The sequence below is a fragment of the Electrona antarctica genome, assembly GCF_951216825.1.
Source record: "Electrona antarctica genome assembly, chromosome: 3".
NCBI lineage: Eukaryota > Metazoa > Chordata > Actinopteri > Myctophiformes > Myctophidae > Electrona > Electrona antarctica.
Genome location: NC_136808.1, coordinates 14,427,637 through 14,451,104, shown reverse-complemented (window position 1 = coordinate 14,451,104; position 23,468 = coordinate 14,427,637). Strand labels below are relative to the sequence as shown.

Below are 23,468 nucleotides of genomic sequence, written 5' to 3'. Positions count from 1 at the left end.
TTCACAAACTCCACACAAAAAAGATTCTGCAGGATTGCCACATACAGTGATTGGTCTGCTCATTCTGCCCCTCTTCAAACAACTCAATATTTTACCAATCTTTAATTTAAATACATACCAAACCTGCAACTTTATTTTCAAAGTATTGTTCCAGCCACTTTAATTTCCTTTGCCATGTAAATACTTTTTCTAGTTCCCCATTCCCCGGCACCTCCCCTTTTCAATGCACACACACACATACACACACGCACGTGCGCACACACATACACAGGGCACTGCAGCACGGTACAGCACGTACAGTATGCTACAGTACAATCATGAACGGTAGATAACCAAGTATTCTAATCATGTTGTTGTTGTTTTGTTGTTTTGTTCTTGTTTTATATACTGCAATCATGTATTCTGGATATTCTATATTTCTTGTACAATGTTTCATTGTGTTTTACATAGGTAGAGGCCTCGTATAAGCCCCTTGCCTGGGCTTTTTTGCCTCAGCCTAGCACTTTACCCTTCTTATATTTATATGTTCACTGTATTGTTTTTATACTGTGCTGAATAATAATAATAAAACAATACTAAATCAATCTGTATAAGGCAAACAAGTTCAAATTGAATCATTCTTTAAGTAGCATGTGACATATGGAACTAGGGGGTTTTCATGATTCTGAATCCATTCCAAGCATTAGTTTTGCACAAAAACACTCCTTGAGACAGCCAGATCGGTATCGGAACGGTCTCAAAATAATACAGATTATATAATCGGTTTAAACCAGAAAAATAAAGTCAAACATTTAAATAAAATCTAAATTCAGTCAATCAGTTGTGAAAACAGACACTTGGAAAAGAGTATAGGCTATTTATTGATTGATTGAATACTTTATTAACAGGCTTTGGGCCAAGCCCGGAGCCCCTATAGGGCCTAGGCTGGTTTCCAGTCAGAATCGGTATCAGCAGATATGACCCTGCAAATAATCGGAGATCGGATATCGGTCATAATTTCATAATCGTGCACGGTGCACCCCTACTAATAACTCAAATTGCTCAATGTGCAACTTTTAGCAACCAAGCTGAATTTCATCCATAAAAGTTTACATTTAATCTGGGTTCATGGAATTTCCAGTAGACTATATACGTTATTATATATTATATCAAAAACAAAATGGAAACGTGCCTCTGCCTCAAAACAGTAGACTACTTTAGTACTAGTCAGTTATACTGTCCACACAGTCCACTGCGCAGTGCGCACCGTATCCAGAAGTGACACCTCAACATTCGACAAAGCCGTTAGCGGCGGTAGGCGGGACTTCCTGCTCAGCGCAACCCGGAAGATTTGGATGCAAGTTGTCTGTAGTACTGCATCCATATGTTGAACACTTTAACCGTTTTCATGTGATTTTGTACATATACTGTATATAAATACATCCCCATAACCGCCAGCATGTTGTCTTTAGACTTCCTCGACGATGTCCGTCGCATGAACAAGCGGCAGGTAGGTCATTTTAAACCTGTAAAAACTGTTATTTATTTTTTCCTCTTGCTTCCTTCTATGGTCACAGCCTGGAACCTAGCGAACTAGCTAACCAAAGCTAACGGCATCTTCCCTCCTCCTATAATAACACGTTGCACTTCATGGTCGCTTATTTATTCAGTATCTGTTCATTTTAAATGATGTACCGGTATGTATTATTTTGTTTTTTAGCTGCCTGGGTTTGATGGTGAATCATGAATATGTAGGTAGCCTAGTAGCTGTTTTTTCTCAATGAATGCCATACATTGATTGAGAAATGAACAAATGATCACTCAAAGTGATGGTAATGTAACTCTGTGCGGTTGCAAATGTAACCAAATGTACCGCCCGGGTCCATTTGGTTACATTTGTACCGCTCTCAAAGTTATCAATGTATAAATTATATTAGGATTTTTTTTTAAATGTGTGCAGCATTGATGGTGTTCTCTAGTGTTGCTGTCAGTCAAAGGGGTGTAGTCAGAGGATGAGTGATGGATGGTCATGTTTTATTCATGACTTATGGTGATGATTATTTTTTAAATATGTTTGATTCAAATTCACTTGTTGCTACATGCTAAATAGCACTTTGGTTGAGTTATGATTTTGATGATGATTATTATTACATCTATTTGCTTCACATATCCTGAAGAAATAGAATGCTCACTGATCTGATAAAATGTAATTTATTTATTGACCATGTTTCTTTCATTATTATTAAATCTATTACTTTTTGGCTAGAAAGGGGTTTTTGAGTGGTTCAACCACTCCAAGGAACAGCAATGTCCGTGTTAACAGTATGTATTTGTGACTGTTACTATGAGTACCAGTAGGGGCAAAAGTGGTGCTGTTGTGCCAGAAACAAAGAGAGATAGTGCTGCACTGTTTGATTGATTGATTTGATTGATTGATTGAAATATTTATTAAGTTTGCAGAATTACAGTACATTTCAAGCACAAACTCAATACAAAGACTGTTAACTGTGAGTGGACGACCCAATTAACCATTAACTTGTTTACAAGAGGGTCCACCTTGTTCAATTCATCAAAACATTTAGAGACGTACAAATAGACACTTCTATATAGTCAAAGAACAGAACAGGAATTCAGAACAGGAATTCTGTTGCCTGCTAATGAGAGAGAGAGGGGGGGTGGGGGGGAGAGGGGAGTTGCACCACTCGGTTCACACGGGTGTGATTTTTCTTTCTCCGGAAGGAAAATCTTTTTCTCTTGGCAATATCGGTAGAGGGCACAGTGGAGTAACTAAAAGTCTTTTTTTTCCCGATGGAAAAACAAAGGAAAGTAGGCTTTCTAATTACACAAACCGCCTTTGTATTGGTGAGTAGGTAAAACGTTTTTTATATTTCTGCTACAGAGAGGAGAGGCTAGTCTGCATTTCATGCGAGGGCTAGAAGCAAAGAGTGGCAGAGCCTTAATGCAACGGCAGCAAAGGGCTAGGGACCAGAGCTAGTTCCCCACTTACCTTGGTTTTAGGTAGCTCCTTTCCGGACCCTCGGTTACCTTTTCTGAATTTTGGATGGCGGTACCCTAGGGTGACTCCCGCACAAGTTAATCCACTCCAAGAGATGCAGCTGTACCACTGTCTGTTCACGGAGACCCGTGGGGTCGCTTGAGTGTGGAGTTTGCATGTTCTCCCCGTGTCCCCTAGGGTAGGTACCCTCACAAACACATGCAGTAATCCTGGTCTCTAAACTACCTCCCCCTGGTCAGCCGGGGCGCCTGATGGAGGGGAAAGGAGCTGGTCGGAATAACGTGTTCCTTCTACGCGCTGTATGGCCGGGGAAACTCCCCTGTCAGGTGGAAAAAAAGCAGCTTGGACTCCTCATGCTGCATAGAAGGAAATATGAGGTCAGTCCGCTGCCCCCCCAGGTTGGCAGAGGAAGTGTAGCGCCCAGGATTACATTAGATAATTGACACTGGGTGAAAAAATGCACACGTTTCCGCGGTCTCCTACTGAAACTTTATGCATCTTTGAAACATCTCATCAACACTCAAGCGACCACGCGGATCTCCGTGAACAAACAGCTGTGTCTCTAGCTGTGTCTCTTGGAAAGTGGATTAACTTGTAAGGGACCCTAGGGTACCGCCGTCCAAAATTCAGAAAAGGTAACCAAGGGTCCTGAAAGGGGCTAGGGTTTAGGTAGCCCTGGTCCAGTGCGTTAGCGAGTTCTCACTAACGCCCTGCCAGGGAAGCCTCTGCTGCTCACGGGTAAAATTTCCACTTCCATGCGAGGGGTCCAACTTTACCAAAAAAACTAAACCACTTTGCTAATCACCGAAACAAAGCCTCTCAGGCCCCCATCTTCTCTGTATAATATACTTTTGGGGCATACAAGAAAACAACATTTTTTATTTAGAGTGCCCTCTACAGATCTGATCAACACAAATTAATACCCATTGACCAGCTCTGTAGAGGGCGCTTTAAATAAAATATGTTATATTATACAGAGAAGCTGGGGTGCTGAGAGGCTTCACATTCGGTGATTAGCGAAGTGGTTTAGTTTATTTTTGGTAAAGTTGGACCCCTCGCACGACAGTTAATGTTTTACCAGTGTGCAGCAGAGGCCTCCTGCCAGGGTACACATGCTTTCCACAGCTCAATGGGTTTGAAGAAATATCAGTTAAAAAAAACGTGTTTGTTTTTTGTGTTCAGCTGTACTGTCACAATCACCTAATCGCAATTAGACGATTGGAAATGTCATTTTTATTCATATTTTAATGTTACAATGTTCAATGCCAAAACACAATCAAATCCTCAATTATCATAATTATTTGTATGATGCTAATTAGTCGTCAAGTGACTAATACTACCAGGTGTTTAACTTGTGTGCATTTGTTTTTGTGTTCAGCTGTACTACCAGGTGTTGAACTTTGGTATGATCGTGTCTTCAGCATTGATGATCTGGAAGGGATTGATGGTTGTCACTGGCAGTGAGAGTCCAATCGTTGTTGTTCTCAGGTACTTATTTTACCCATTAAGACCAGAGGCCGATTCTAAAAATGTCTTCTAAATCATAACAATTTTCTGAAAAACGTATTTAACACCTCGAACGCCCAGGGTTATTTAATCCATTAAATCATAGCGCCCAGCGATTTATAGCAGCGGAGCACTTTTACAGACGGACCGGATGTTATCCCGGATGTGGCCGAAGCAGCTAGATGTAGCCAAAACACTGTTGTCACGATCATAAAAATCTAAAATGTATTTAAAAAAAATATTGTTTAAAAAGAAATCTGCCTAACGATGATGTCACTGCTGGACGGGTTTCTGAACTGCCCACAGCCCTCCTATGAGACACAGACCGAGTAGATAAAATGTGTGGTATTTTTATCATGAAAATTAGTAATGACCAATTACATGAAGGTAAGTTGAGAAGTGGTCCTTTAAAGTAATTTCCTGACTTTCTATTTAAGGAACATTCAACTATAAGCCAAACACATTAAACTAGAAAGGTCGCAATTTAAAAAAATTGCAAAGTGTGGTTGCCGCAGTGGCTTACATATGCCCCTCCCACTAATATTGCCAGCCAATTACAATGTCACGTCACCCCTGCGATCATGGGGATTTATCCCCCCAAAAATCATTTTTCTACAAGAAACTGTTACATTTTTCGCATTTGTGGGGCCCCTATGGATGAAAAAGGAAATCGCTTTTGGCTTTTGCTTGAGTAAACCACCCGCGACATGTGATTAAAATTTGGGATGGATTGTACATTCCGTTCGTGATTTGTGGCATTTTTTGTAAAATAGGTCCCTCCCACTAACTTCGGACGACGATTAAGGCCGAACGATACGGACAAAAAATTCTAAAAATCTGGAAAAGAAATTAAACGCAGTCCGATAGGTCCAGAGATCATGTGTACCGATTTCTGTGAGATTCGGACAAAATCTGTAGGTTTAGAAAATAAGTGTGTTTTGAAGAAAATTCTAAATTTTGATTTTACGACCTACGGTTCAAGAGTTATAAGCCAAAAGGTAAAGTGGGCTGTTATAGCGCCACCATGAGGCCGACCGATAACATAAGTTAATTAATTTTAGTAATTATTATGAACCTACCCTCCAAGTTTTGTAACTATAGTGCTTACAGTCTCCGAGGAAAAAATACTTGAACGTGATTTTTTGCATTTTCCCATTCATGTCAATGGGGAAATTTAATGCACAAATAAATTAATATCAATTAAACTATACAATATTTCTCTTAGCAATGAGCACACCATTCCCGATGAAGCCGGTCAATTTGAGATATGGCTCAAGTGCGTGCTGCCAAAACTGTGGGAGGAGTAGTGCATAAGGTATAATAAGGTATAATAAGTGGAAAAAATTAAGTGTTACAATGACAATAGTCTGGTACCACACTAATAATAGCCTATAATAAAGATGTTTTTTTCCCGACAGTCCACCCCCCGCCCTCTGCTGCTCCTCGCAAACACAACACACCGCCCTATAGCTTACTGTTGCCTGATTTGTGCTTCTTACCACGGTACATTGTGTCAGAACTGATTCAACGCATCTCATCCACGTACTTGTGATGTTGTACATCGTATATTGTTATCTGCGCGACACCAACGTGCGACGAAAAACAATCCAGGCTTGAGTTGAACTTGTATATATTCGGGGCGCATGTAGCCTACGTCGGGACTCGATTGGAGCATAACGTTTATAGATTGATTGATTGCAGTGGTAAAACAGTTGTTTAACTTGTGTTTCATCAATGAATATAAGAATAGATGAAGCATGCATGGATCGTATAGCCTGCAGGGACCATGCAGGGCCAGGCACGTTATATAAAAGTTTTAAAACATCCTTAATTGGCGGGGAAGATTCTATATGGACATAATCGTGTGTGTTGGATCAGTGGGTGGCCGCTGGCCCCCCTCCCTTGCATAATCATGCATCCATAAAGTATAGTGATCACGATCCAGATAAATATCTAAATGATATTAAAAAAGTTTGAACACAGACAATTATTTATCGGGTAGTGAATGGGACCTTATATCCACAACATCATCACTCCCTCCCTAGCCATCCACCCACCGTTAACTCCAGCCTCATCGCTTTTTTAATTTTATTTTCCAACTGTTCAAAAGCGATATAATGCGGGTTCAGATTTTCAGATTTTTATTGAAGGGACAGCCTCTTGAGATGCATCATCTCATTTTCAAGAGGGACCCAAAACCATACAAAATACAGAAAAGCATATTGTTCACAAATACACAAAACATGCAGTACACAGATACACACAGATATACAGATATACACAAATAGCTTGCTCACCCTCTTCCACCTACACCACCAGCCACCACATAATACACAATGGAGATAATAAGTTCAATGCTTTCTAATTAAAAACCTTTTCCGCAAGTGTTTCCTGACCCATTTGCGCATTTCCTTTTTGGCCAAATGCCTCAAATACCAACGGCAGCTTGAAAGTGAACAGTGTGGAATACGCACAGAAATAATGATCATGGAAATATGACATTTCTGTAAATTTTCTCCATCTCCTTTCATACAGTTGATGATTAAATAAAATGGTGCATGAATGTCTAGCCTTTCTCCAAAGCACTTTACTATGTGCAAGTGCATTACCTCAATTTCTTTCCCTTATTTCTTCCAGCTCCTTTCAATACAGTCTATTAAATAAAATGGTATATTTATCTAGCCTTTGTCCAAAGCATTTTACTATGTGCGTTTCATCAATGATGTTGAACCATTCAATTGTAATGGGTCCCTGGACGGTCATTCATGTGGGTCCCAGGGAAATCTAATGGATCCGGTTTTAGGTAGCTACACATACATGACATGATTTTTTATATACAGTATATATACTGTGTGCGTGTGCGTGTGTGTGTGTGCGTGTGTGTGTGTGTGTGTGTGTGTGTATTGAGGCTGCGCAATTTTGCCTAAAAAAAAAACAAGTTTTTTTTCCCCCCTCTGAAACCTTTTTTTTTGCAAGTGCAAACAAATAGGAATTTTCCTATTGGAATAAAGTCCAAACCTTAAACGAATCCCGTTGGGATTAAACAAGTGAAAACGTTATATGGACATTTTAGTCTAGATTCCATTTTTTTGCCACGGAAATATAAAATGAGTGGACAATAATTTTACCGGAAACACAGAGCTAGCCCTGAATGACCATAACAGGTCTGTAACTCTGAGAGTGTACAAATGTAAACTCTGAGTTAAGGTGGTCATTGCAAATGAAACATTTGAGAACCACTAGTATTATCCAAATTAATTCCTTTTTTAAATTTATTTTTTAACATTTTGGAAAAAAATGGCCAATTTAACACTGAAGTTAAATGGTGCATTTATGGAGCACCTTTGCTTAAGGACACACATAATCAACAAACCCAGGGAGAGCTGGGGATCGAAATGTGACAGACCTACTTACAAATATCATGTAAAGGATAGGCAGTGGTTTACGTCTCTGATCTTTGTGTCCATGTCCGCTTGATTAATACTTTGATGAGCGACAGTGTCTGACGCAGAGAATAGAAGACCTGCAATAATTATCCAATACCCTAATAATTTGATGAAGGGGTGTCTGGTCAGTATGAGACTCCAAATTATTGGCTCAGGAATGCGACCAAAAACAAATCTCCATGAATTCAAGGCTTCATGGGGTGAGTAATTGATACTAGAAAATGAGTCAATTTTCAGGTGAACTACTTAATCACACAATGGTGTCACTTTCTTTGTTTTATAATTGCACATCTACAAGCTTGTAGATCAGCTATTTTCACAAAGAAATCTGTTTGCCTGTAATTACATGCCCAAACAAAAGAGGTAGGAGCGCACACCAATAGTGAGGAGGATCTGACCACGGGAGACAAGACTTGAAAAAAAGAAAGAGGTCATATAGCTCGTAGTCACGATGCAAAAAAACTTTAATTATGAAACCAACGTTTCGTCAACAAAATGCCTTCTTCGGGGTGTGAATGATGTACTGTAATTACATGCCCAACATAGGAATGGCTTATTCATCAATTATTTTATTAAATGATCGATTATTGATATTTGTTTATGATCAATTCATTGGATTAATTGTTGCACCCCTATTGCTGACTGTGTTTTCCAGTGGGAGTATGGAGCCAGCATTCCACAGAGGAGACCTGCTGTTTCTGACCAACAGGGTAGAGGACCCCATCAGGGTGGGAGAGATCGTAGTGTTCAGGATAGAGGGCCGGGAGATCCCCATAGTACACAGAGTTCTGAAGATTCACGAAAAGTATGTACTCCACTCTACTTCAAGCTCACAAGGCTTTTAAATAAAAACTTTAAAATGAAAGCATTAAATCAGGACATATTGGCTGTATATTTGCACATACAGATGTCGTAAAAAGTCAAATAATTGCCAATACATAGACAAAACCGATATATCTGAATTTTTCCCTTTTTTTTAATTTGTCAGTTCACCTCTCGGCTACCGTATGCTCCGCTCTGTCCCCATGTTAGCTTATCATTGAGTTAGCCGTTAGCGCGGCGGAAAGAATGACTCGTCTCTCCTAATCCAGGGCGCTTTCCGTGGTGTTGAACGGATCAATATACTGGCGCTTCATTTCTGCTCCTCATCCGTCTCTCCCGCAAAATATGAACGCTTTTTGGATCACATATCGTATAAACTAAAACGATCGCAATGAAAGCCAGCTATGTAAAGTGAACTTTTTTTAGTAGATTGTTTCCGGGTCATGGCTTTCCGAGTAAAAGCGGCCATGTTGTTCCGGCACCCCAGAGCTCCTATTTTGAAGGACTTCCGGCACTGATTGTGTTAAAAGGGAAAGCCGGGGTCTGCTGTGAGGTGTAAAACTGCCACTGTTCTTTATCTACAGGGAAAATGGAGACATTAAATTCTTGACCAAAGGGGACAACAACGCGGTGGATGACAGAGGACTGTACAAACCGGGACAACACTGGCTGGAGAAGAAAGACGTGGTTGGGAGAGCCCGGGGGTAGGTCATTCTTAACCACACAACCACAATTCAGCAGTTCTTTGTAAACCTTTTAATTTCAAGGTTCCCCCAGTTTGGTATGCATTAGGCCACGAACCTCTCATAACTCTGACAGTGTACAAATGGACTATGTCTACCCTGGCACATGTTTTAGGGCAATATCCAGTTCATGTCATGATTTATGGTATTTTGGGCAAAATGGGCCGCTTCTGCAAACTTTGGAAGCCAATTGGAATTAAATAAAATCTTGTGTGAGGTTTGGACAAGAGTAGTAGCAAAACATGTTTTTGCAACATTCAGACTCTAAATGTTGTGCTGTTGAAACTTAATAAATGGTGGAACTATGAAAAGAATTGGGTTGAGGACTTCCTTGTCCAAGTTGTCCCACTGGGACTGTTCGTGCAAAGTTCCACGCGGATTGGTTTAGACTAACAGGAGTGAAAACACAATCCCTTGCCGCTCCGGCCTGGTGAGGATAATCACAATGCAGATGAAGAGTGCTCACACAGAACAACATACCCAAACAACCTTATCATGATTTAAACTACAGTATGCTACAACCATGTCCCATACTGATCAGCATGGCTGTTTGTCTCCACCAGGCCGAAGGCATGGGGAGAGAGTATGTTTTTTTTGTACCCGTTTTGTACAAATCGCCACAACTACTCAACGCAGCGTCCGATTGCACTGAAACTGTGCATGCATATTCCCACTAGGCTGAGGAAGAAATGCCACTTGACAGTTTTCAAATCAGCCTCATGGTGGCGCTACAACAGGCCAAGCCGTGTCACACACACACACACACACACACACACACACACACACACACACACACACACACACACACACACACACACAAAACATGTTTATATTACTCCTAAACATTTTACCAAACATCACACACTCCTATCCTCCTGGTGGAGACCTTTTTCTAGTTACATGTATTTTCCAACGGCAATAAACACTGCATCATAGACTGGTGCTTTTCACAAGTGAAACATATTTGTTGCAACAATATTTTGGTTAGTGGACTTTATGCCAGTGCAACTAAAAGATGAATCTTACACCTCTGGTGAAACACATCGACACAGCTTTAATAGTATCATCCGGGACAATGCTCCACACGTCCCATACTCTTCTTCATTCTGGCTGCCAACCTATGGAATGAACCACAGAGTAGACTCATGCCGTAGCACTTGCCCTGGCCTCAACGACCTTGCAGGCTTATACAAAGGCAAAAAAATATATTTTAGATATTATGTTATGTAGACAGATGCCAGCTCATTATTGATCTGGCATCCTATCCTATTCCTAGTGTTTATAGTTTCACTGTATGGATATTCTACTGATTACTTATGAGTATTTCTATGCATTTGATGTATTACCGTGTTTTGTTCTTGCTCGCAAAGAGCGTTTGCTAAATGCCTAAATTGTATCAAACTAACTAGTTCCAATGTATATTTGGGCGGCTGTGGCTCAGGAGGTAGAGCAGATCGTCCAAAGATCCGTGGGTCGGTGGTTCGAATCCCGGCTCGAATCCCGGCTCCTCCTGTCCACATGTCGAAGTGTCCTTGGGCAAGACACTGAACCCTACATTGCCTCCAATGAGTTGGTCAGTGTGAGCTTGACATGTGACATGTTATGACACTTCATAACACTTCCCACATTCACACACACTCACGTGTGAATGTGGGAAGTGAGGACGCTGGCGTCGACTGTTCGCTGCTTCATTCACCTCCCAATGTATGAATGAATGAACCATTCATTGTAAAGCGCTTTGAGCACTTGGAAAAGCGCTATACAAATGCAAAAAAGAAAAAAAAGCAATTCATTCATTATCGTTTAGTGTGGACGCTGCACGTGGCGTTGTTATTGAATAAACACTATAGCAGTACCAGTGATTGCTATGGGAATTTTCAAAATGTTTTGACACCCCTGCTGTTGTTGACCTTTCATTGTATATAGTAGTGACTGCTTCACTTCACCTAAGTCCTAAATGCTCTAAAGTAATTTCCAGTTGTCCCTGACCCAGTTCCTTTTCATACCTTGTGTTCACCTGCCCTCCATTCATACACACATTAAGTTGTGCTTTCTGTGTAGCCCTGATAACATCTGTCCATGATGGGAGAATTTGCTTTGACCTTTTGTCATGTACCCCCCCTCAGTGAATACTGGTCAGCAGGGGTGGACAGTAACAAAGTACATTTACTTGAGTACTGCACTTAACACATTGAGAGCCCACGCAAAACTGCCCAAAAATCACTTTCACCTAGAAAATCCATTCACATTTTTTATAATTCAGCTGACTGTGGAGACACATGCTGGAACTTTTTACTTTGAAATGTTTTATAGTTTCTGAGTTATTTAATTTAAACGCCAAATGCATTCTCAATGGCAAACACTAACTTTGGCACCACGTATTAAAAAAAAATCATTGTTTTGATTTTTTTTATTAAAATAATAAAATATATATATATATATATATATATATTTTTTTTTTCAAAGACGTCCACAGACGTCTTGGGCTCTGCACGTGCGGTAATACCCAAGACGTCTACAGACGTCTTGGGCACAAAATGTGTTAAGTACATTACAGTATCTATTCTGTACATTACTTGAGTGTTTGCAGTTTGGGATAGTTCACTTTCACTCCACTACATTGTAAACCAAATATTCCAATAATAACTCCACTATATTTCTATAGGAATACTCCAGGACCTAAGATATGTATGCACTTCATTTAGCGGAGAATATCTCAACTGTTCTTGGCTAATATGACCGCTGCGAACAATTTAGGAACTGTAAGTGAGAAATTCTCTATCCGGGGCGAAATACCTGGCAATGACCGCTACTTCAAACATGGCTCTATCTTCTAAACTGTTTGTGCGACAGATTTCCTGAGGTGCATAAAATGTTCAGAATACTCATGTTTGAATACTCAATAGACCATATGCACACATCGGTCATCTTTCCACAAGTTAATGGCAGGGTGGAAACTAGCCGCAATTTGCCATTGACCGCCCATACATGCAAACAGACAAAGTCCTATCTAATTGTATGAAATTACGTCAAACTCGCCAACATTACAGGTGTACGAAAAGCTTGAATGATCCTCTTACTATCTACAAAGTGTTAGTTTCATAAAAATCCACCGTAGACATGTTATGAGCTACTTTATGTCAAGAAATTCCTTGAAGGTGATTTTTTTTAAAGTGTTGGAGTTTGGAAGCACTCGCTTTCAGTAAAGCAACATCCTGCTGCCTCCTGCATTATGTGCAAATTCAAACCAGGTGGTACGCATGGGCCGTTGAGTGATTATCCAACGAGCGCTTCCAAACTCCAACACTTAGAATAAAATCACCTGCAAGGAATTTCTTGACATAAAGTAGCTCATAACATGTCTACTATGGATTTTTATGAAACAAACACTTTGCAGATAGAGGATAATTAAAGCTTTTTGTACAGCTGCAATGTTGGTCAGTTTGACATAATTTAATACAATTAGATAGGACTTTGTCTGTTTGGATGTATGGGCGGTCAATGGCAAATTGTGGCTAGTTCCCACCCTGCCATTAGCTCTGGTCCATAGCTCTAATGCCGTTAGAACTATGGACCAGAGCTACACTGCCATTAACTTATGGAAAGATGACCGCTGTGTGCATAATATATTGAGTATTCAAACATGAGTATTCTGAACATTTTGAGCATCTCAGAACATCTGTAGCTCCAACGGTTTAGAAGATAGAGGTTTTAACTGGCGGTTAATTTAAAAAGGTTGTGGTCATTTTGGGGTATTTCGCCCCGGATAGAGAATTTCTCACAGTTCCTAAGTTGTTTGCGGGGCTCATATTAGCCTAGAACAGTTGAGATATTCTCCGCTAAATGAATTGCATACATATCTTAGCCAGGTCCTGGAGTAGAAGGGAAATTTACATTATGAATTAAGCACTATTTCAAATATAGTGAAAATAGCAGATCTAGTACAAGCACAGCGCATCACGATATGACACGCAAGCTTTTAAATCCTATCATAACCCTAAGCCATTTGGGTGGTAAAGTCAAGCCTTAGATATAAAGTTATTTAAGATGAAAGAGAATTTGAATTGTTCAAACTAAGTGTGATGACATAAGACGTATACATGTAGGGCTTAAGTGGTTAATTGTATGCAGGGCTCGACAGTGCGACTAGGTACTCGCATTTGCGAGTTAAAATATCACCGTGCGAGTTGTCAAATTCACTTTGTAGCACCCGTGCGACTACAGAATTTGACCGTTCAATCGTGATAAAGACAAGGCTCTACAGCAAGTGCACAGTCTATAGTCGCGGTTCTATACCTACATTTATATTTATATAGTACGGCGGTGTCGTTCGCCAAAAAGAGCAGATCTACAAGCTAACAACGTGTCGAGACTCAATGCGGCGTTCATTTGAAGATCTGTCCCTTTTGCTCCCACCGCCCCGCCCCTCCATGTGTATCTGCTCAGTACTTCTCTTCCCTGTCAGCAGCGGAGCTGCAGGATAGCATGATAGCACAGGAGTTGCTAGGACCCCGACACGTTGAATACTAAAGTTATTTGGAAAGTTTAATGTTCAAACATCACTCGATAACTTTTAACCAAACGTGGGTGAAACAACCATCGCTCAGCAGGGGCGTAAGGTTCTTAAAACGTCAGGGGGTGCTCCCCCCCCACCCCCCCCCCCCCCCCGACGCGGGGAAAAACGATGTTTTCGTTTGGTACTTTATTGACAGTTTGCTATTGAACACAGTGCGCTTTCAGTTCACAACAAACACATTAAATTGTTTCAGCATCTTGTTCCAACATTTCAGCATGATCAATGATAAACGAGTTGTTTGTTTTTTTCGTTTGGTACTTTATTTACAGTTTGCTAATAAACAGTGCACATTCACGCCTTTATTGACGCTATTGATGGCTAGGGCAGCAGCTCGATGGACGTCACATTTCTGGTGCCTTTTGAAGCGCTCTTTGGCCTTCGACCAGGAGGAAAACCCTTTGTTTGTAAACGCGTTCAATGTATCGTGTTCGCGTGCTGATGTCGATGGTAGTGGAGCACCCAGCTCCACAGCTTTAGAGCAAAGGCTACAAAACACACAGTCTTTCGTAGAGTTGTACGTGATCCAGGTAAATGTCTCTTTCCAGATGGGTTGATATTTGCGCCCCCGGACTGCTGGCTGCTGCGGACGACACCTTTCTTTTTTAGAATTATTAGCTCTTAAAAGAGCCGTTGTGTTGGCGCTGACAGTGCTGTCCGCCTCGGCAGCTACGTTGTCGGCGGCGGGCATCGTGATCTTGTCGGCGGGCGGGGCCGGAGTGGCCGCGGCGGCGGGCATCGTGATCTTGTCGGCGGGCGCCAGGGCCTTGACAGCAGGCGTCTTGTCGGCGGCGGCGCCGAATTGTAGCACAAATAAAAGCCACCTTATTAGCATTTGAATGAATGAATACCTGTTCGCCCAGACAGTGGCCCAAGCACCCTCCACCTAAAGGTGTGTGGAATGTGCCTACGTGTCTTGTTTTTGTTTTGACTTCAGTGTTGCCACATTGTGTGAGAGAAATAAGCCAACCCACCTCCAAAAACCAGGGAAGGGGATCTTCAGCCCTTGATTACGTGACAAAATGAGGGGATATCTCAGTGGGTGCTATTTGGCTTATTAATTTTTCAGGGGGTGCCCAAGCCCTCAAGCACTCCCAAAGTTGACGCCGTTGGCTCAGCACCTCGCTTACAAAATCATGTGCGCAGCGCAAATGATAATACGAATGACCGACTTGGCTGGGTACATATTAGTCAGTAGCCTGCATAACGAGCGACGGAAAAAAGGCAAAGATCCCCCCACTACCTCCTTCCACCACGCCGAGGTGTATATGTACGATGGTCTGAACTCTGAACTGAAGCAGTCAAAGCCAAGGAGAATGTTACAATACTAATAGTACCATCGAGTAGCCTGCGGTGCCCTGCACCGAATCTCACACGATAGAACAGCAGGATAAAAACGGATAGAAAGTCTGTCTGTCCATCCATCCATACATGAGCAACATAAAATGAATTGATTATCCATCTATCTATCCATCTATCCCTCTATCTATTTGCATAAAAAACTAATAGACTATCAGCATAAAAACAAATTGATTATATAGATTATATAAAAACAAACAAATCCAGATGAATATCAATATTGTGATCATTTCTGAAAGATATTGTGATAATATTTTTTCATATTGCCCGCCCCCTACCTCATATCACTGTATTAAAGAAAAATCACACCTGTGTGAAGTGAGGGCGCTCTTATCATCATACATCATCATGAATCATCTCATATTGGCCAATCAGAATGCCTGTGATTGGTTAGCTGATTTGCTCGTTTACATATGACATACATTGTCCTTTCAATGTCAATGGCGTTTAATGTTTTTATGTTTAATTTACGTCATTTAGCGGAATTTTGACCTAATTTCTCCTTTCATTGTCAATGGCAGATATTGAGACGTGTGGGGACTACAGCTGTATATAGGAGGGGCTAGCGCCCCTAAAAAACACATTATTTGATAACTTTTCATCGTGCTCCTAAAATAATTTGTGTGCTACTAGAATTTTCAACTTAGTCGCACACGTGCTACTTGGAAAAATGCTAAGCGTCGAGCCCTGATTGTATGATGGCAATAAAATGAAGAAGACGTAATGTTTGACGTAATTATTGTTGTTCTTTTCTGTTTATGTCCTCATCTCTAGGTTTGTGCCATATATTGGAATTGTTACTATTCTAATGAATGACTACCCCAAATTCAAGGTATGTCTTTCTTTTTTTTCTTTTTTTCCCCCAAAAGCAACATAGTCTAGTAGCCAAAAAGTGAACCCGGACATGTTGAGTACACCAACGTTTTATGTTAGAAATGTTTAGTATGAGTCCCCAGCATGTAGAAACTGCCGGATGCTAACTTGCATATGTTGAGCAATTTTCATAATTGGCATAATATGTGACCATACCATTAACAACCTATAGAAGGCAAAATATTCAAAATTTCATCATGCTTTATCTAGCATGTGATGTGTCAAACTAGGGGGTTTTCATGATGCTGAATCCATTCCAAGCATTAGTTTTGCAAAAAAAACACTCATTGGGCTTAAAACGGCCATGCCCAAATGTGCTGACATCATCAATTTGTGATGACGGCATTGGCCGCTTTTAGCCCAATGAGTGTTTTTTTTGCAAAACTAATGCTTGGAATGGATTCAGCATCATGAGAACCACCTAGTTTGACATGTCACATGCTACATAAAGCATGATGAAATTTTGAATATTTTGCCTTCTATAGGTTGTAATTGGTATGGTCACATATTATGCCAATTATAAAAATTGCTCAACATATGCAAGTTAGCATCCGGCAGTTTCTACATGCTGGGGACCCATACTAAACATTTCTAACATAAAACCTTGGTGTACTCAACATGTCCGGGTTCACAATGCGGCTCTATGGGCTGGCTACTAGACTAACAGGGCAGTGACACCACTTCTTCATCATTCAAATGTTTGCTGTCCAGTAATAAATTAATATATTTAGGTGAGGCAAACCCACCATCTCGTTTGGGTCTGAAGAGTAATTTGTGTCATCCTAGGTGAATTACTAGCCTAGTAATTCACCTTTAATTAATTTAAAAACTAATTTAAAAAGAAAGACATAGTTGTATGTTCATTTTAATTGTTTCGATACAACCCATAAGTGAGAGATTCCATCTCTGAAGATCTAGTTTAATCTTTTCAATTAATTTTATGTAGTCTAACTCTCCTTTATGGAGAGCTAAGTGAATGGCATACAGTCTCTGGGCCTCTAACATGTTTTGTACTGTTTCCCCCGCAGTATGCTGTCCTCTTCATGCTGGGTCTCTTCGTGCTGGTCCATCGGGAGTGAGGTTCCAATCTACCTAAAACACGTCCAGGAAACAACAAACCATGCCTTTTCAAACTGATGTTATGTTAGATTTCGTCAAAACCAACCGGCTTTTTGTACCATTTGTTTGGGCTTTTTTGTAGAAATGTGGAATAGGGTGTTTACATTTGAAACAAAAAAAATCCAAGCTTTAAAAAAGTATTTTTGTGAGGGAACTAGGTTAAATTCAAAATTTACAGTTCAATCTATTTGTAATTTTTCCTCAGAATGTGAACATGACATTCTTAATGGTTTATTGAATTTTGCTTTTTTTCTGTTATTTTCTTGTTAATTCATTGTCTTTGAAAAAGAAGTATTTTATGACAAGTGAATATGAGTGTGACATTAAAAATGGAATCTGTTACCCTCCAATGTATGTATCAATTTGACTCCTTAAAACACCCACAATGCATCAGTGGCAGCAGATTCAATCAAACAAAGCTATGGGAAAATGAAACGGTCAGGCCACAAGCCACATTGTGGAAACGGTTTGCCTATACCAAAGGTAATGGCTTACAATATGTGTCGAGGCCGAGTAACAGCGGTTCTCTTTAAGACATTTCTTTTTAAGACATTGATGGACTGTAACTACTTTCACGCGTGACGTCTGCGCTATTGTCAGCTGGAAATCTCACATGTCTCCAAATGTACTTTTCAGGATTCAAAAGTATAGCAGATCTACAATTATTGACTACTAATGCAGTGACTCACTGATGCAGTGAATGAAAGTAGTATTTTGGACTTTGGTTGCTGCCATTCTCTTTACACACCACTCTGGTTCTTGCATCTGGACCTGCATCTTAATTTTGTGTACAAAGTCATATTTGTAAACTCTCAGTTACAAACATACAGTAAAACGTCTGCCTTTTACAATGTTCTGGTTTCAGATGAGAACCTATTACTACCAACTACCTATTACTGTATGCCTGACTTTAGTTTTAGTAATAGAAATGGTAGATTTGGTGCCCATTTGAAATCAAGCTCCCTTTGAAATCATTATATTGGGTTTTGTATAGGCCTACCTAGTATTTGTTGAAGATCTAATTATCTAATTACATACTGATTAAATAAAAGCAAGTGCCTAATGATAGGTGACACAAAACAACAGTTTGGTGCAGTTATGGCAGCGGTGGCCGCACGGTTTGCGGAGCGGTCTTGTTATCGGAAGGTCGCCAGTTCGAATCCCCGGACCGGCACGTTAAAATTACCACCGCTGAAGTGCCCTTGAGCAAGGCATTGAACCCCTACCATGAAATGTTCTATGAGCAGGGTCTGGCTGTAAACAAGCATCTGTTTGTTTACCCTGGGTAAACAAACAACTTTGCTTTGCTTTGCAGTATAATACTTTTGCAATACATAAAACCCATTCAAAGCTTCCCTGGTCCGAATGTGTCATCGGAATCTTGTTACGGCATTGCTGCTCAATTACCTCTACTAAGCCTTCGAAAGCAACCATTTTCTTGCAAGGTCTTTGAAAATTTCAATTTGTTTTGAAGGTTACTGGGTTTTGAGGTCCTGTGAATCTGTAAGTAGGCCAAGTTGGACTTGTGTAAAGTCTGTTTAGTTCACTGGTTTTTGAAGTCCTGTGAATCTAAGTAAGCCAAGTTGGACTTGTGTAAAGTCAGTTTATACAAATGTTTGTTATTGTCATTTTCGTTTGCAAAAAAATGTGTGAAGAAGTGATGTGCTTACATTTTCTTCATTTTTTTTCATGATAAAACCAGGCCAAACGTGGGGAATTCAGTTTTGTGCAGCACTGGCATGTAATCACTGACATCCAGAATGGATCAAATGTTAAACTACACTTCGCTGTATTGTACTTGAGGTTGAGCGGAAACGTTTGACTTGACCCACATTGATGAACCACAGGTGGTCTTACAGAAGGATGGGTGGATGATGCTTTTCTCCCTTTTACTATGAACACTAATGGCTATATAGCACAATAATGTTCATATATACCAGGGGTGAAACTAAACTAATCTGGAAAAAATGTAAGACCCGGATACATTTCTACTTGCAAAAAAGAGATTTCAACCTTACTACTACTTTGTACTACTAGGACTTATGTTCTTAAAAAAAACATGTAAAAAAAAAAAAAAAAAAAGTTTAATGAAAAGTTTATGCACATTTATAATAATTATTAAAATAATAATAATAAATTAATAATTTACATTCGGTGGATATCTTTCACAATAATACATGATACATGTTCTAGACATTCTAATGATCACACAAATATATGTATTACATGCATTTTAGTTACTTTTATCAGGGTTAAAGATTAAAGGTCATAGGTCAATTTTGATTAGAAGAGTCCAGAGATTTTGAAGTTGTGTAAATGTGTGCCTCTGTGGGGGGTATTTATATGCAAATATCATGACCAATGGCATTGCAAGACTAAACAATGAACATCAATGATGATGTTTAGGTGAAAAAATAATAGAAAAAAATAATAATAATTAAGTGATTAATTAAAATAAAAATGTTACCGAGAAGCATCGTTGGGTCTTACCGGGTTAATAGAAAAGAATATATTTTTCCAAAATATTGGAAATAGCCTGTCAACCAATACAAGGCTTGTTAACAATGCAAGCTTGATCGGCTATTTTTGCAATTTCTTGTGTGACATTGTACAAACAAGTACAAAAGAGCTTAAGTGGATAATCAGACAGATTGATTTATGGTCATTGATTTAGTTGATTATTTTAAAAAAATATATCGCGATAATGTGCTTCTCAGTTATTCAATTAATGAAAACAGTAATTGATGGAATAATTCCTAAGGGAATTGTAGTTATAGTTATAGTTGAAGTCCTGATGTGTTGTTGTAGATAACTATGCATTTCATACATAACACAAGGCACAACCTAGTGTCAAGTGTGATATAATAGCAGATCTGGTAACGACTTGTCCTGTGCCTGCATGGGATCAGCCCACTAAAAATCCCACATTATTTGAAAAAAGACAGAGGATAGAAATCACATTCCATAGAATGAATGTGTTTGTCTCAAAGTGCATCAACTGTCATCATTTCAATTTCATTGCTGTCTGGCAGAAACCTTGTATTTCCATATTTCAACTTGGAAAATGAATGCCCTGCTATTAAAAAAAGGAACGGTTTTGGACCTACAAGGTTTCCACGCGACAGCAACGATTTGAACTGTCCCCCTGATGCTGTGATTGTTAGATCACCAAATGAGCCTGACATTCATCAGTGCAATCTGGAGATCGGAAGGTGTGTGTGTGTGTGTGTGTGTGTGTGTGTGTGTGTGTGTGTGTGTGTGTGTGTGTGTGTGTGTGTGTGTGTGCGTGTGTGCGTGCGTGCGTGCGTGCGTGCGTGCGTGCGTGCGTGCGTGTGTGCGTGCGTGCGTGCGTGCGTGCGTGCGTGCGCGCACATGAATGCCAGAGGTGACGAAGAGGACAGTGTTTTGAACTCCCATGCAGGTTTTGCACCCTGCTGGAGTTACATCATGCAGCATGCAGTGTGCCTTCTGCCCTTCTCAGCTAGTGTGCACGTATGTGTGCGTGCGTGTGTGTGTGAGAGAGAGACAGAGAGAGCTGACAGAGCTCCAAATGAGCAGTGAGATCCAGTGGGTCCTCTAATGACTACACTGCCACAACTGGACAATATAATAAATGTCAAGAGCTGAAGAAGAAGCAAAGCATCACCGCTGAGGAATTCCAAAACATGCACCACACATCCAGCATATCTGTTAGTAACCTTAAACGTGTGAGTGTGTCAGTGTGATGGCCAATGATATCCTCACACAAGCAGGCCTGTAGAATTGTGAGGACAATTTCCCTGGTCCTGTCAAGATTAATAAGTGGTTGTTTTATGGCTAAAATTTAGTTTGGGGGAGTTATAGGCTTTAATACAATTAGGGCAAAGATTCAGTTTATGGTGGTAATTCTCCAGGACCTGGCTAAGATATGTATGCACTTCATTTAGCTGAGAATATTTCAACTGTTCTTGGCTAATATGACCCCCGCAAACAACTTAGGAACTGTGAGAAATTCTCTATCCGGGGCGAAATACCCCAAAATGACCATGCACTTTTTAAAATAACCGCCACTTAAAACATGCCTCTATCCGAGCTACTCCGAGCTGAGGACCATCAACACCGGCTCCCCCCAGGGCTGTGTCCTGCATGTCTCCCCTTCTGTTTTTGCCTCTACACCAACTGCTGCACCTCCAGCCACCAGTCGGTCAAACTTCTAAAGTTTGCAGACGACACCACCCTGATAAGGCTCATCGACTTGCTGCTGACCTGGTGCACCCGAAACAACTTAGAGCTAAATGCTCTCAAGACGGTGGAGCTGATCGTGGACTTCAGGAGGACCCCCCCCCCCATCATATTGGGAGGCACTCCAGTCGCCACAGTGGAGTCATGCCGCTTCCTAGGACTTTTATGGGTCAATGGCAAATTGCGGCTAGTTTCCACCTTGCCATTAACTTAATATGAGTATTTTGAACATTTTGAGCACCTCAGGAAATCTGTCGCACAAACAGTTTAGAAGATATAGAGCCATGTTTGAAGTAGCGGTCATTTTAAAAAGGGTGTGGTCATTTCCGGGTATTTCGCCCCCGGATAGAGAATTTCTCACAGTTCCTAAGATGTTCGCAGCGGTCGTATTAGCCAAGAACAGTTGAGATATTCTCCGCTAAATGAAGTGCATATACATATCTTATAGGTCCTGGAGTATATCTGGAATAGTGCATGCATGGGGCACCTATACTGTATATAAACATTGTGGTCACCTAAATGTTAAATTGGCCTTTTCCCCCAAACATTAATTGGAAAATGTATTAGGCTGGCCTGTAGGCATACTTGATTTGACCATCGTTTGATATTTTAAAAGACTATATTTGTTGTAAATTGCTATACAAAACCATGTGGCTATAGCCACATGGAATAAGAAGTTTAACTGTGCATTTTGGTCTGATGACCATGCATGCATTTTCAAATCATACTTCCTACCATTTTCCATTTTCCAAATTCTTGGAATACTTTTTTTTCTTTTTTTTTTTTAACATTTTAGGGGGTGGAAATGAAATCAAATAAAAATACTGCCATAATATTTAGGTGCCCACTCTTCATGTATTCGTTATGGTTATAGGAATTTTGAGCTTAGCTCAGGGGTTCGAGTTAGTTATTTGTGCCGACGTCATGCACCAAGCCGATCAACAAGTGGAAAATGATTCCCATTCCCATTCCCGTCAGAAGTGTCATCCTCTTTCAGAAAGACGGGGTCGAGACCGTCGAGTAGAGGAGATAAAGCCTTCTTGCTCTCTGCTGCCAAAGGCCTGGGGAACTTTTGCTCTGCTTGCGTCGAGGACCGCTGATTGCGCTCCTTGCGCATGCATTGGATTAGGGTTCGTAGAACTTCGTACCCAGGCTGACGGATGACGCAAGGAGAGACATTTCTCTCACCCCCCGTTGCTAGTTGGGGCTTCTTTGTCGATTATACGTTCGACTCTGTAAAGCACTTAAAGGTCTCATTCTATAATACTGGACCCTTATCAGTTTGTGTGACTCACATTTAAATGAACGCTGGGTGGCCACTTCAAAATGTTAAACTGAATGAACGGGGGCTCCACGCACGCACACACGCACATACTCATCACACTTCTCGTAGCCTACGCACACAAAACCGAGCCCACCCAGGTCATCATGATGGATAGACTATAAAAAGCACGAGCCGCCTCCGTTACTCCACTACGGACAATAAGAAGGGACGTTTTGACACTTGGAGAAATATTCGGATGAGCAGATTATTTCCCACAATGAGAGGCTTGACGACAGTGTGTCCTTCTGGCTTAGTACTGACCTACCTGGTGTTGTTCTCTTTCATTTCTTTAACCACCGCGGTCACCTTCGACCTGACAGATTTTAGGAATAAAGTTGCGAAAATTAAAGTGAATCCGCGAGGCAATCTTTGGGCAACAGGTATGTATATCCTCTCGAAATGCGTTATTACGCATATTACGCGCGATATATTTTGGGCTATAGATTAATCATAACAACATGTCATCATGCATTTGTTTGGCTTATTC

General features: G+C 40.6%; 1 protein-coding gene across 1 annotated transcript; it reads left to right on the top strand.

Annotated features, from left to right (window-relative positions):
- Positions 1 to 1,252: 1,252 nt before the first annotated feature.
- On the top strand, positions 1,253 to 17,786 carry sec11a (SEC11 homolog A, signal peptidase complex subunit). Its single transcript, XM_079496943.1, has 6 exons — positions 1,253 to 1,489; positions 4,374 to 4,483; positions 8,603 to 8,752; positions 9,354 to 9,473; positions 16,219 to 16,276; positions 17,346 to 17,786. Exons 1-6 carry the CDS (start codon positions 1,439 to 1,441, stop codon positions 17,394 to 17,396), a joined length of 540 nt encoding a protein of 179 aa, XP_079353069.1. The 5' UTR covers positions 1,253 to 1,438; the 3' UTR covers positions 17,397 to 17,786.
- Positions 17,787 to 23,468: the final 5,682 nt, after the last annotated feature.

Coding starts and splice junctions, on each gene's coding strand:
- sec11a (XM_079496943.1), top strand. CDS start 1,439: ATGTTGTCTTTAGACTTCCTCGACGATGTCCGTCGCATGAACAAGCGG. Junction 1,490..4,373: donor GTCGCATGAACAAGCGGCAG/GTAGGTCATTTT, acceptor TTTTGTGTTCAG/CTGTACTACCAGGTGTTGAA. Junction 16,277..17,345: donor ATGACTACCCCAAATTCAAG/GTATGTCTTTCT, acceptor TTTCCCCCGCAG/TATGCTGTCCTCTTCATGCT.